The sequence below is a fragment of the Drosophila ficusphila genome, unplaced genomic scaffold (genome assembly GCF_018152265.1).
Source record: "Drosophila ficusphila isolate 14025-0441.05 unplaced genomic scaffold, ASM1815226v1 contig_414, whole genome shotgun sequence".
Lineage (NCBI taxonomy): Eukaryota > Metazoa > Arthropoda > Insecta > Diptera > Drosophilidae > Drosophila > Drosophila ficusphila.
In genome coordinates, this window is record NW_025064328.1 from 14,530,922 (window position 1) to 14,543,192 (window position 12,271).

General features: G+C 42.0%; 3 protein-coding genes across 4 annotated transcripts; 1 reads left to right on the forward strand and 2 right to left on the reverse strand.

The window, feature by feature from the left end:
• Positions 1–7: 7 nt before the first annotated feature.
• On the reverse strand, positions 8–7,695 carry LOC108090837 (pyruvate dehydrogenase (acetyl-transferring) kinase, mitochondrial). Of its 2 annotated transcripts, XM_017189704.2 has the most exons (6): positions 6,923–7,695; positions 2,541–2,748; positions 2,294–2,484; positions 1,657–2,231; positions 1,372–1,470; positions 8–307 (listed from the first exon to the last, which is right to left on the reverse strand). In XM_017189704.2, the coding sequence occupies exons 1-6, from the start codon at positions 7,044–7,046 to the stop codon at positions 236–238; spliced, it is 1,269 nt and encodes a 422-aa protein (XP_017045193.1). In that variant the 5' UTR covers positions 7,047–7,695; the 3' UTR covers positions 8–235. The 2 variants fall into 2 exon arrangements, with proteins under 2 accessions (XP_017045193.1, XP_017045192.1); XM_017189703.2 differs by lacking the exon at positions 8–307 and having other exon boundaries at positions 675–1,470; positions 6,923–7,690.
• Positions 7,696–8,120: 425 nt separating this feature from the next.
• LOC108090942 (protein preli-like) lies at positions 8,121–10,178 on the reverse strand. The gene is made up of 3 exons (XM_017189878.2): positions 9,792–10,178; positions 9,343–9,719; positions 8,121–8,914 (listed from the first exon to the last, which is right to left on the reverse strand). The coding sequence occupies exons 2-3, from the start codon at positions 9,655–9,657 to the stop codon at positions 8,519–8,521; spliced, it is 711 nt and encodes a 236-aa protein (XP_017045367.1). The 5' UTR covers positions 9,658–9,719; positions 9,792–10,178; the 3' UTR covers positions 8,121–8,518.
• Positions 10,179–10,457: 279 nt separating this feature from the next.
• On the forward strand, positions 10,458–11,147 carry LOC108090943 (transmembrane protein 14 homolog). The gene is made up of 2 exons (XM_017189879.2): positions 10,458–10,620; positions 10,685–11,147. Exons 1-2 carry the CDS (start codon positions 10,545–10,547, stop codon positions 10,945–10,947), a joined length of 339 nt encoding a protein of 112 aa, XP_017045368.1. The 5' UTR covers positions 10,458–10,544; the 3' UTR covers positions 10,948–11,147.
• Positions 11,148–12,271: the final 1,124 nt, after the last annotated feature.

Below are 12,271 nucleotides of genomic sequence, written 5' to 3' on the forward strand. Positions count from 1 at the left end.
TCGCTTGACCTTTAACAATTGCATTATTTATTATCCAACCGTTTTTTTTTTTTCAATAACAACACGATAACTACTCATTACTGCCATGAATACAAATTTGAGTTGCTTGTGATGGTGCTGCCGTTTGGGAATGTTTGCCTAGGACTAGTGATATATCAAGATTTGAGTATCCGAAGGTGGCTTCCTGAAACGTCCTGAATCGTGAACCTGTATAGCGGTTACCAGAGGACTTCCTTTAAGCATCCTGAATAAAGTCACATCGTTTTGGTATGCTGGCCGACAGCTGACGAGCGTTCATATCCGAGCTCTAGAAGATCAGAGAGTTTTTTGAGCTTAGTGGTTACCGCATAATACGATAAATGAAACCAAAGAACTGCAAATGCATCTGGCCGGATACAGTCTTATAAATTCTTTAAAAAACCATATAAATAACGCCAACGATTGGAAAAGTTCTGAAAGAAATCATCAGTGGAGAGAATTTAAGTATAGAAATGGCTAACCGAAAGCAACATAAATTACCACAAACTCTTAGATGGGTTAATAAGTTATATCAGGGAATGAAAAGAAAAGAGGAAATGCAGGTGAAAGTCATAATGCTCAAGGGCTTAACAAAATCCAATAAATTATAAGAAACATCGATTTCGATGTATATGTATCGAAAAAAAACTCAAACATGGGTTGACAAATCAACTAGTTTTGGTGTAGACGTTCCAGTTTATTTGTTTAAAATTGTATTTCTTAACCAATAAATTTAAATAATGTGCTTAAAAAGATAAATGTAATTTAACGTTGCATGCAGTTCGGGCTTTAGCCCAAATAAAATCCACAATTTAAAGCTAATTTCGTAAATGTTTCAAAACATCTGTAAAAGTTAGAGTATGTACGATTTTCGTGTATATATGTGTGTATATATAAATATTTTTGGATTTTAGTTGCTACAAACGTAATTATAAAGCCAAGGGCGCTGCGCCACTCGCTTCCCAACAAAAATTAAAAAGAACTTAAGCCCGCTTTAAAAAGGCCAAAAATGTTTGTGGAATGTCAAATGTTAAATGACAATATTTAAAAGCAGTTTGCGAAAAACAATCGGTTGGGGAAGTTGGGGCACATACAAACAGAACTCGTATTTAACATTAACATGACATTAAACAATAAATAAACACTTTTCACTTGACTGGGTTGCGGGTGTGGGAAGAGGGTTGCTGGCTTGCTGGGATTGGGTTGAATTCAATTGGTGCAGGGTGGCGCAAACTTTTTACACAGCCAGGCGGGTTCGTTTCATTTCCAATCTCATTCTTGCTTTTTTCGTTATGGACTTTCACACGTCTACTGGCTGACAGCGCTCGTCTTCTTCTTCTTAGGGTGCTTTACCTGATTGGACCAGTCACCCGTGGGCACGGTGGCGCGATAGAACTTTGAGCTTGTCTTGTTGAAGATCGGCAGCAATTCGTTGGCCTCGTCGGACAGAGCCTGCAAAGGATTGGTTCATATTGGTTAATAAAATTCGTGGAAAATTTCGTTCTATATGAAGTGTACTGCAAATTACGTTCAATGGTACAGAGTTCGAAAGGACCTTATAGAACGCAATTCCTTCCTTTACTTATTCTATATTTTTCAAATATCATGACCAGATAAGTCATAGAGTAACCAACACACCTTTAGATAAATGATCGCGTCGGTGCCGAATCCCTCACAGGAGAGCAGCACAATGTCACCATGGAAATAGCGGGCGTACAGCCTTGAGATCGGCAGACCATATCCGTAGCCCGCCAGAGGAACCGTGTGCAGATCCGACTTCGAGGGCTGCGGTGCCGTGCTGTACATGTACTTGAAGAGCTGGTCGGTCTGGGAGCGGGGAATGCCGCCGCCCTGGTCAGAGATCTTCACGCAAATGTCTTCTTTGCCTTGGCAGATGGCCACCTTAAGCGGGGGCAGGGTGTCATTGTTGTCATGGTTGTGGTGCTCCACCACCGCTCTCATGGAGTTCTTAAAGAGCTCAAAGAGCATGTAGTACAGGTGCGATGGCACGTACACTGTGCGTATGGGCAGGTTGTCTCCGGGCTCGCTGCTGTGCTGCTGGATCTCCAGCGCCGGACTGGTCAGGTAGTACTGGTCGCACAGGAAGCGGGCGTTCTCATAAGCATCGCGCACCACGTCCGACAGATCGCAGGCGGGGTCGAGGCAACCGATGTGCCGGCCACCCGCGTGGGGATTTCCTCCGAAGAGCAGGGCTTTGGGCAAGAGAAAATACAGTCAGTAAGCAATACACTTGGCTAAAATGCAGGGAACTTACTGTGCTGGTTAATCAGCATTCGAATGCTGATTCGCGACATGTACAGCCTATCCAAAAAGTACTGAATGGAGCTCTCGGTGGGAGCGTCCACTTGGCCCCCCTCGTTCTCCTTCATTTCGATCACTCCCTGAGCCATCGTCTGCACCACGTCGTTGTGCCTGTTTCTAATGAGATCTAAATCGGCCACAAATCTGGAAGGCAACAAACGTAAGTCAGAAATGTAACATTTGGACATCGTCATTCTTACTTTTGCAGATTGTCATGCGTTGGCTCGGCCTTCTCGTACACCAGCACATCCTCGAAACTTTTGACGTACCAGGAGCTCACTTCGCTCACGGACCTCGTGTGCAGAAGGTTGTCTGGCAGGAGGGCGATCTCCTTCATGATATTCGCCAGTCGAACTGGGAGCTCCTTGCGCAGAAAAATGTAGGACTTCTTTTCGCATGCATTTTGACCTGTTTTAAAAAAAATTAAGAATGTGAGTTGTGATTTTGTTATAATAGATCTCCCTAATTTAAAACTAGTTAATTTTTTAGTTTCTAAATATTTGTCTGCTTGATGGTTTAGATTACTTAAACTATTTTCCCGGGGGGCTTATCAATGCAGCTTGCCCCATTCGGCGATCATGAGCTCATGAGTGAAAACCTCGTGGAGACGAACAAGCTAGCCAGAATAAACAACCTTGTCGCACACAGAAGAAAATAATTCTGAAACCCACATAAATTCAATTGGATTAATTATCAGGAGAGCCCACAGTACTTGAGCCAAATATGTACATATCTACATTTGCTGTGTTTGTCTGTTCAGCTTTTGTCTGTACTTTTTATAAACAAGCTAAGTTCAAAGCTCTCGGGCAAATGTGAAATAAATCAACCGCAAAAAACTTTGTCCTCGTCAAGCTTTTGAGTTTGCCTTTGTGTTTGTTATTTTGACGGGTACTTTGTATTTGCCGTCGATTCTCTCAGTGTGTGTGCCTGTGTTTTTTCGGTTTGTTTGTCCAGTCAGCAGTTTCGTAACAAAAAGAAAACCAAGAAACTGATAGCGAGGAATCCACCTTATCGATGAGGCCTCGACCAACCGGTAAAGACACGCCTCCATTTCCAACCATTTCTTTTCGCTAAAAGTTAATGGCGATAATAATCATCAGGAGTCCGAAAAACATCCATGGTTAATTAAAATTCCAGACAACGCAAAAACAAACTAGATATATGTATAAATACGTGGCTATAGCGAGCAAATTGGACTGAAACCGCTTTATGAGTCAATTGTAACGAATTGGCCAAACAAAACAGAATCAATAAAACGAGTTATAAAGCCGAGCAAAAAATACGGAAAGAGAGGCGATAACCTGATGATTCCACTTATAAGAACCTGCCAGAAAACGATCGAAAAAGCTAGAGATCCGAGTTAGAGATATGGATACGGAACGTGAGAGATAGGGGGTCCGAAAACGCCCCTACATGCGCCTCCCTCGTTCAGCCCAACAAAAGTGCCTAGTGGATGACCTCAAAACAAAGCTTTTAATGCTTTGTTTTTGTTTACTTGTTTGCCATTTCAGACCCTCTATTTTCCCCTATCTCTCTCTCTCTCCTCTCTCGCGAAGTATTTGCTTGTTTTGACTGTAGTTGAAAATAAAAAAAAAAAATAAAGAAACCTCCAGACTCGATCGGCCCGTCAGCTGTACACAAAACTCGTCTGGCACTCCAAAACATGTAGACTTTGATGCATTGCTTACTCGTTTGATAAGTCCCACCCTCGCTTTCATCGGCGATAAATTGGCAAAGGCGTTAAGTGTCCTAATCATAAGAGCTATATGCACTTACGAAATTGCCCTGCTATAAAAAGGAAGTTGAGCCACAGATAAGAAAATGTTATTAAAATAAGGACGGGGAAGTAGTCGGACATACTGTTAAGTATTTTTTTGTACTAGATCTAGCAACAATAACAAATATTTCTTCTATAAATCTAACTTTTAACACCAACAAATTTACAAGTATAAATCAAGAGCTAAAGAGCGATAAGAAGTGTTATGGCTATAGAACTTAATGTCGGAACGAGTTGAAGCATATTCAGCTACAACAGTTATGTTTAAATGGCCAAAACTGGTTAAATTGTTTTAAACACAAGTGGAGTCGCCGGCTTATATGCAAAAACTGTTGCGTGCTAGTGAAATTGAAAACTTAGCACCCCACAAATTCAATACTAGAGCTTAGAAACGAAAATTGGATGCGGTTTCAATTCAATCCTCATTATCAGCTTGAGCCATTCAATTGGCAAGGCAGGGTAATGTAGTCGTCAATGGCGCATTAAATTATTTACAACACATGGCACGCAATCAGCTGAATCGGGCCCAGAGAAATGCAATTTCTGCAACGACTCAATTGTCCACTCACTGTGCCAGAGCAATTACATTAGAAAGGGGTATTTTATATATAGAACTACTGACGTCACAGCTCGTCCCTCCTTAAAACCATGACCATCCCCTATTTTCAAAAAGCAGCTGTTCTAGCACGGTAATAGCTCTCTTCTATTGCATCAGATCACTTATTGGCACCCAATTTTTGGAAAATGTTCTCTCAAAGAGTCTTTCGAATATGTATATTTGACTCACATTCGCCCTGTGACAAAAATACGGCGCGTGCGAAAGACTACGTCTTTATTATCGCCGGGCGCTCACTCTTTTTCTGGCCTTTCGTTTCTGTTTTCTGTTTATTTCGGCTAACTGTTGACGTCTGCTGTTTTTCTTTTCTATCCCAAAAGAGGTTCCAAAGTTCAGGTCCAAGCCGTGGGTGAAATGAGGTGACAGCATCTTGGACTTTGCCCGAAACGGTCACGGTGATCTGATCCATGGAAGCTTCCATTATACAATATACATTTGCATTGTCAGACATTGCGTTTTGGCTTCCCTCACCCTCAATATATGTAATTGTTTCTCTTTGTCACAAGAAAAGTTGGCACATGATCAAACTCATAATCAATTCCAAATCGGGCAGCTAAATATATTCATTCGATATTTTCCATTGATATAAAAACTTGGCCTTCAGATATTTGCTCGAAAGTATAATGAGCTCCGCATAAACAATGTAGGTCGCCTTACAAAATAGACTTTATACCAGACTTTATAAATAAGGCCCAACACGCAGACGTGAATTTTAGAACCTTAGGCTTAAAAGCGCTAATCGATAGCTAGTCTGAATCATCACACACTCGGTTGCACGATAGTTTATTAACAGTGTTCCAATCCAATAACAAGTCACATACTCGATAGATATAAACATAATTACTCAAATTTTATGGACCCCAACAAACACAAGAAAAACACAATTAAGTACTGGGTACAGTTTAGTGCAAAACAAAAACGAAAACCAACCTTATCTACGAACCGACATCAAAGTTCAAGTATAGGCAGGTATACATTAGTTATTTGTTTGGTTGGTTCAATGAGGGGTGGCGATTTGGGCGGCTATAAAAGCTTGTAAACTAATTCTGTTGTTTTGTAGCTCATAAATAAAGCCCAAGACTGCTTAAAAAAGGCGATGCACGAGCGCCCTAAAAGGGATAGAAGACAGGCAACAAAGCCTGTTGTTTAAGTCTAAATTTAGATAATAATAGCTCAGCCTCCGGAGGCCAACCTTTCCCACATTTTCCCCTGCTACTTTTCAGCCAAGCCACTTGGCCTGGCTTTGTTTTTGTGCTCACGTCAGTTGCCAGTTTTTCAACTAGAACGTCCTAGAAGTTTTCACTCAAGACTGCTTGTGGCACTGAAAGATTTTAACCCTATATACGTACGAAAATTCTGTGATATTTTTTTTGGATTGATATACCATCTTTGAGTAATCTAAATGCTCAGTATTCGATTATTGGGATAGGGTAAATTCCTGGATTTTGGAATATAGTCAAGAGGGTGGTGGGTTTGACATTGAAACGTCATTGAAGGCCACGTGCCGCCTGTCGGCGCTCAATGAAGTGTGGGCGGAAAGAGAGCTTTCTTGCCCATCCTCATGTTTCATTGACGAAACTTGTTTATGAATTCAAATACGGCCACCTCATAAACAAGTTGAGTTGCTCTAACTTCCGTTTTTGCAACAGGCTGTTGGCTTTTGGAAGGGGTGAAAATAGGGGGCTGAGGAAAATCCAAAGCCAAGCTGAATTGAACTGGGCATTCAATTGTTTATACTGCAATAGTGTGTCTGCCTTTACGCCTCGCTTACCGACCACAGTCTGCGGACACAAAAAAATACAAATGCAAATGCTTAATTGACAATTCAATGAAACGAAATTGGCTATTAGATAGCGGGAATTTTGCGCAGCTTAGCAGTTTAGAAAGATCGGGTTTTTATAAATTAAAATCGAAATTTTAGACTTACTTATATTGCAAGTATCATTTTTCTTGGCCTTCATAAATTATGCAATAACGTACACAAGAGGTGGGTAAATATAAACTTTTTTAATAACATATGAAATGAGTACACTTTTCCAAGACGGTTGTACAATTTTCGAAACCGCTTTATTAGGTAATCTAGAAAATCTTTAGCTGTTTAATTGCTTAATAGCTTTTTGATAAGGCAATTGGAACGGAACCGGCGGTTCAAGAACCTCCTCTAGGTAATTACTCTACCCATTACTCACCAAAGTCCATAAACTGCTTTATCGAGAGGGGCGACGGGTTGAAGCCAGAGTAAAAGTCGAGCATTTTGGCCAAGCTCGCCATCGAGGACGAGGCAGCGGAGAATCGGACTGGAAACAGGCGCATTTTGGCTTATTTTTCTGGTTCGCGGGGGATTACGTTGCTGATTACGATTGCCGGTCTTTGGACCTTATCTTTAACAACTTTTTGCCACTTCAAAATTCCTCTGTATTTATTTGGGGAGCGGCGAAGAAGAAGAGGCTGCCGGTGTCCTTTCGCTCACCTTTGCTTTTATCGCCTTCCCGCGGTTTCTCTCTACGCAGGACGTTGACCGCGCTCTCGCTTTCGTTTGACGAAGGAGGGAAGAATGGGAAACGGAGGGCGGTAGAAACAGCTGGCAACGTCTTAAGAAGCTTGAAAACTCTGGCAGTGCGCTCGAAATAAATCAATGGAGCGTTTTTTAACCATACAAAATTGATAGGAAAAATATATGATTCTTGTTTCAGTTTTGTGTTAGCTCTGTTTCTGGTTGTTGTTGTTTTTGTGTTGAGAGGCGGGGGCGGCGGGGCGCTGGTTTTTCCTCTTCTCCTGGCGCGCCATAAACGTTTCCGATTTGTACGGTATTTGCTGCGTTTTTGTTTTCTATTGTCTCGCGGTTTCCAACTGCAGTTCCTCTTGCGATAATTATAATTGTTGCGCGACTTAGAAGCGAGTGGTTCGGCTTTTATACTGGGAGTGCGATTCTGGGGAACTGGCTCTCCAATCTAAAAACCCAGTGCTTGCATGGCCCAGCTGCTTAAACATCGGTTTCACAAACGATAGTATCGTGATAGTGATTTGGACAAGTTTGTTCACCCACCATAAGTTTCTTGATACAAGATGAAAAATCTTCACCCACTTTTAGAAAACTTACAGCTCACATTTTAAGAAAATTTTAGAAACATATGAAAATATCAACCTTGTGGTGCTTTTGATTACCTTAATTAATTTGTCCGCAGTTATTTAATATGCTCCCTGAAAGAAAAGGCTTTTGCTGGGGCTCCCTAATAGTGCTGGAAAACGTTCGAACCGTCTTAGAAGTCCGGCAACTCCGGATCTAACGAACATTTACGGTCTTTACTAAACTTTTAAACAAGTTTAAATATTTTTCTACAAAAAATCACAAAGTCCCCACAAATCCAGATGAAAACAATTTATAAATGCTGTGAAATTCTAACAAACTAAATGTATTTTAATATGTATAATTTAGTAAAACTACGCGTGTGCGATTTTCTAGAAAAATATACAACAGATTACACAGAAATCCGAAATTCGACACACGGCTTTTCCCCAACAGATTGGTACATAATAATGTAATGTTAACGACTAAAGATTAATGATAGACTTTTTTAGGATGCAGGAAATGTGTTCAGCAGATAGTGCCTCCGTCTCGATCAGCCGACTGGCTCGCGCACACACACGGAATGAAATGCAGCAAAGTATACGGTTGTTTTTGCTTTGGAATAATGTTTAAAAACATACGTCAGCCCGACGCCTTCGTTTCCTTCCTAATAAAATCTGCAGTCCGTCCATTCCAGAGAGTCCCGCTCAGCTTGTCTTCAGTTCTTTACGGAAAAGAGTTGCGCTATCTTAGTGGCGTGGCACTTGAAGAACTCGTATCCCACTTTAGCAGTGCTCTTCAGCGTTCCGATGTTGTTGTGATTGCTGGATGAGTTGGGTGCGGAGGTGGTGGCCCCAGGAACTTCAGCAACCGAGGAGGTCGGGGTCACTGCGGGCTGGTGGTGTCCTCCGCCCACCAGACTGTGCGGGAACATACGCCGCAAAACGTGGTTGAAGCCATTGGAAGCCTTGTTGCCGTTGGACTTAAACCGTTCGATGCCGAAAGCTCGGATAGCCCGCGAGAATCCAAACACCTGCGAGCTGATGTAGGCTCTTCGCACGGCCAGGGTGCTGCCGTCCTTCTGTTCGCTGTAGACGACGATTTCATCGACTTTCTATAAGGAAAAAAGTAAGGCGATATTAATAGTTTTTAATTCATTTCGGAAATCTCAAAATACCGATGTCTTAAAGCCCCTGCAAAAAATATTGTAAAATGGAGGAAACATATTACATCTTAAATTGAAATGCAATTAAATTTCTAAAAGGCAAAGTTTAGAACTTGACACGTTTTTCTAGTCCCTCTCAACACATCAAAACGTATTAATTGTATTTTACTTATCCCCTATAATTTTACGTAAACTAAATAACCCAATTAAAATTTTTAACTTGGCGCTATGACAACTTTTGTAGGTTAAGGACTTTTTCTGTTTGGGACTTAGATCACTCGATGCTACAAACAGCGTTCACGGATCCTAGTAGGTAAGGGACATTTCTGCCATGGTATTTATAATCAGCTAAGGTAATATAGGCCACTATCACTTGCCATTATCTTTGTCATGCCCAGATTCCTGGTGAAAGTGGTGAAGGTCTTTTTAACCGGGTCCAGCACGGAGTCCTCTACAATCTTGACTGGAACATTGTTGTAGAACCGTGCTCCCCATTTGGGCACAGGATTTGTCTTGGAGAGCAGGCGACGGGAAAAGAGCTTGCCGTCGCGCACCTCCCGCTGAATGGTGTCCTCCGTAAGGACGTGAGCGCTGGAGGGATTCGGGTAGCGGTTCCAGTAGGCGACCACCACGTGTTTCCAGCTGTAGTCGAAGACCGTCTCCGTGCGACAGGTGGATGCTGCGACGACCATTGCGAAGGCTGATCAACGAACCCCTCGGCGATTCTAAAAGTGAAAGCCGCCGTGTCCCTGAGCTGAAAAGTGAACCGATAATCAATTGCTCTCGCGTGTTCCTGTCTAAAAATAGCGCCGATCGATGGACGTACCTTCGCAGGGGGTCGATAATCGGAGGCCTTCCGGGTTTCCGAGCTTCAGAGTGCAGTGGTGTGTGTGGACCAATTCACTGGCTCACGTTGATTCAGCTAGCTTGTTTTTGCCCCGAGTTTGGGCGCCTACTGAGAATTTTGTTGTGTAACTGCGTCACAAACTCCGCGCACAGGGTGTCTCGGGCTTGGCTTCACCGATATCTCGCAGTGTGCTCAATCCGTGCCGCGAATCATTTGTTACCTCGTCCTTCAGTGCCCCCTTCTCCTAGTTATCCACTGTTTCATCGTTTAATTCTGCGCGATTTTAGCCAATTCGGGTCCAATTAACGCCTGTTCAAAGGCCATCCGGAAACATCTGCTGCCAGTGTTGCCAGATGTTCCCAATCGAAAATATACCAAAAGCGCACCCCTTTCGATAAAATCAAATATTATTTTCCTTTTAAAGCTTTTCGTCAGTCTAAAAACTACTATTTTGTAAAAAAGATTGAAAAAAAATTGTAAAAATTCTGTTTTCAATACACAACAAATGTAAAAATAAAAAGGTTATAAGAATGAAGGACACTTCATTTCAAAAAATAATTGTCTGCACTAAAATTTTGTCAAACAGCAAATTATAGTTTTAAACCACCGCGCCTTGGTGTTGCCAGATAGTTTTTGCTACTGGTCGAAGGGATTTTTGTTTTACCACTCAATGGTCAACTAACCACCTTTTACTACCAAAACAAAGAACCAAAAAAGTTAACAACTTAAAAAATGCCAGTGGATTGGTTCGGTTATGTGTACGCAGCTACGGTGGCCGCCGGTGGGATAATGGGATACGCCAAGGCGGGTAAGTTAAGATTCTCTTGTAGAATCGGACTCCCACAGTATTGTGCAACCTCATGTCTCCCCAGGTTCCATTCCCTCGTTGGGTGCCGGTCTGGCCTTTGGAGCCCTTCTCGGCTACGGGGCCCACCTCAACTCCCAGGAGACGCCACGCCCCCTGCTCCAACTGGGCACTTCCTTGTTCCTGGCCGGATTAATGGGCACTCGATGGAACCGATCCGGAAAACTAATGCCCGCCGGCGTAGTCTGCATGCTTTCCGTTGCCGCTTTGGTCAAAAACTTGGTCACCTATAATCGCCAATTGCTGCCCACCAGCACAAAGGGTGCCTAAATATCCATTCCCAGCCGACCCTGAAATGCTGGACTTGCCGGGAGATTTTCTACCTTAATTCTTCATTATTTGATTTCGTTATTGGTGGTTGGACCTTGGGTTAAGAGCTGTGTCACTTTCTAGCCTGCGATAAGAATTGTTCTTGTTGGCTGCGAATAAATTTTATCATCTATGCTTTTATCAATCTTGCTAAACTAAAACCTTCGTATTTTTTTAATGCCTTGTCATTTAATAGATCTTTAAAGATTGCATACTTTTAGGCATAACACATAATCAAAGAGCTGCCAAATTTCGCATTTTTGGTAAGGGCCGATTTTGCTAACCAAATCGATTTCTGACACCAGGCCAACATAATCAATAGCAGGCTGACGCTGGTAAATTTGAATTAACTTAAATAACGGTTATTTTTTAAGATAACTGTCCTTGGCACATTTCCCCTCACTGTTTCCACCAATTAGAACGCCGTCTCACTGGAAAGCACCGTTACTTCAAAGTAAGCATCAGATCAGAGATGCGAAACCACGCTGATTCTTTGTGCGTGTCACGAAAATGGCACGTCGCGCACGAGTACTTAATAAATTTCCATGTGGTTGTTGTTGGCGTGTCAAGAAAAACTTGTCACGCGCTCAACACTGATCAAGCCGAATTTAAGCTGATCAGCTGATCGATTTACACCTGCTAAGCGGTTATGTTTGCCTGGTTTTGCAATCAAGAAACTTTGAGAAATGTTGCCTACATTTGAGCGCTGCTGGACTATCAGGATGGGCAACCACCTATAAAGTATTTTTATTTTCCTGTTATTTTTTTTTTTTTTTTTTTTTTAGTAAAAAAGTAAAAAGTGTAAATTTATTAATTAACGGGTATACTGCTACCTATGTGGCAGCTTGAGCAGGTTGTAACTATAGGGGATAACAAAGGGTTGGTATACAGATTATACATTAAATCTATTAGTGTGTAGTTTAATTATATCAGTCTTCAAGTGTGTTAAATGTGTCTTAATGGAAGGTCATGTGGGTGGAACCTTTTAAGTCTTCTTCTTCTTGGTCTCCTAATTAGCCTCTTCGCCAGGGAGTTAGGATGAGAGCCAAGGCGTCTGAAGTAGCTTTCAGCATGTGCGCGACAAACATCGCCAATCTTAGGGATTTTGAGATCTCTTTCGATATCTCTCGTTCTCATGAACCAGGGGGCATTGCAAATCGATCTCACTATCTTGCTTTGCGCTATTCGGATTTTATTTAGGTTCGACTTAGACGCTATGCCATATATTTGTAATCCATATTTCCAGATTGGACTGAGAATCGATTTATATATGCGAACTTTGTTC

Coding starts and splice junctions, on each gene's coding strand:
- LOC108090943 (XM_017189879.2), top strand. CDS start 10,545: ATGCCAGTGGATTGGTTCGGTTATGTGTACGCAGCTACGGTGGCCGCC. Junction 10,621..10,684: donor AATGGGATACGCCAAGGCGG/GTAAGTTAAGAT, acceptor ATGTCTCCCCAG/GTTCCATTCCCTCGTTGGGT.
- LOC108090942 (XM_017189878.2), bottom strand. CDS start 9,657: ATGGTCGTCGCAGCATCCACCTGTCGCACGGAGACGGTCTTCGACTAC. Junction 8,915..9,342: donor TGGGCATGACAAAGATAATG/GCAAGTGATAGT, acceptor TTTTCCTTATAG/AAAGTCGATGAAATCGTCGT.
- LOC108090837 (XM_017189704.2), bottom strand. CDS start 7,046: ATGCGCCTGTTTCCAGTCCGATTCTCCGCTGCCTCGTCCTCGATGGCG. Junction 2,232..2,293: donor AATGCTGATTAACCAGCACA/GTAAGTTCCCTG, acceptor TCTTGCCCAAAG/CCCTGCTCTTCGGAGGAAAT. Junction 308..1,371: donor CGGGTGACTGGTCCAATCAG/GTAAAGCACCCT, acceptor CTGATCTTCTAG/AGCTCGGATATGAACGCTCG.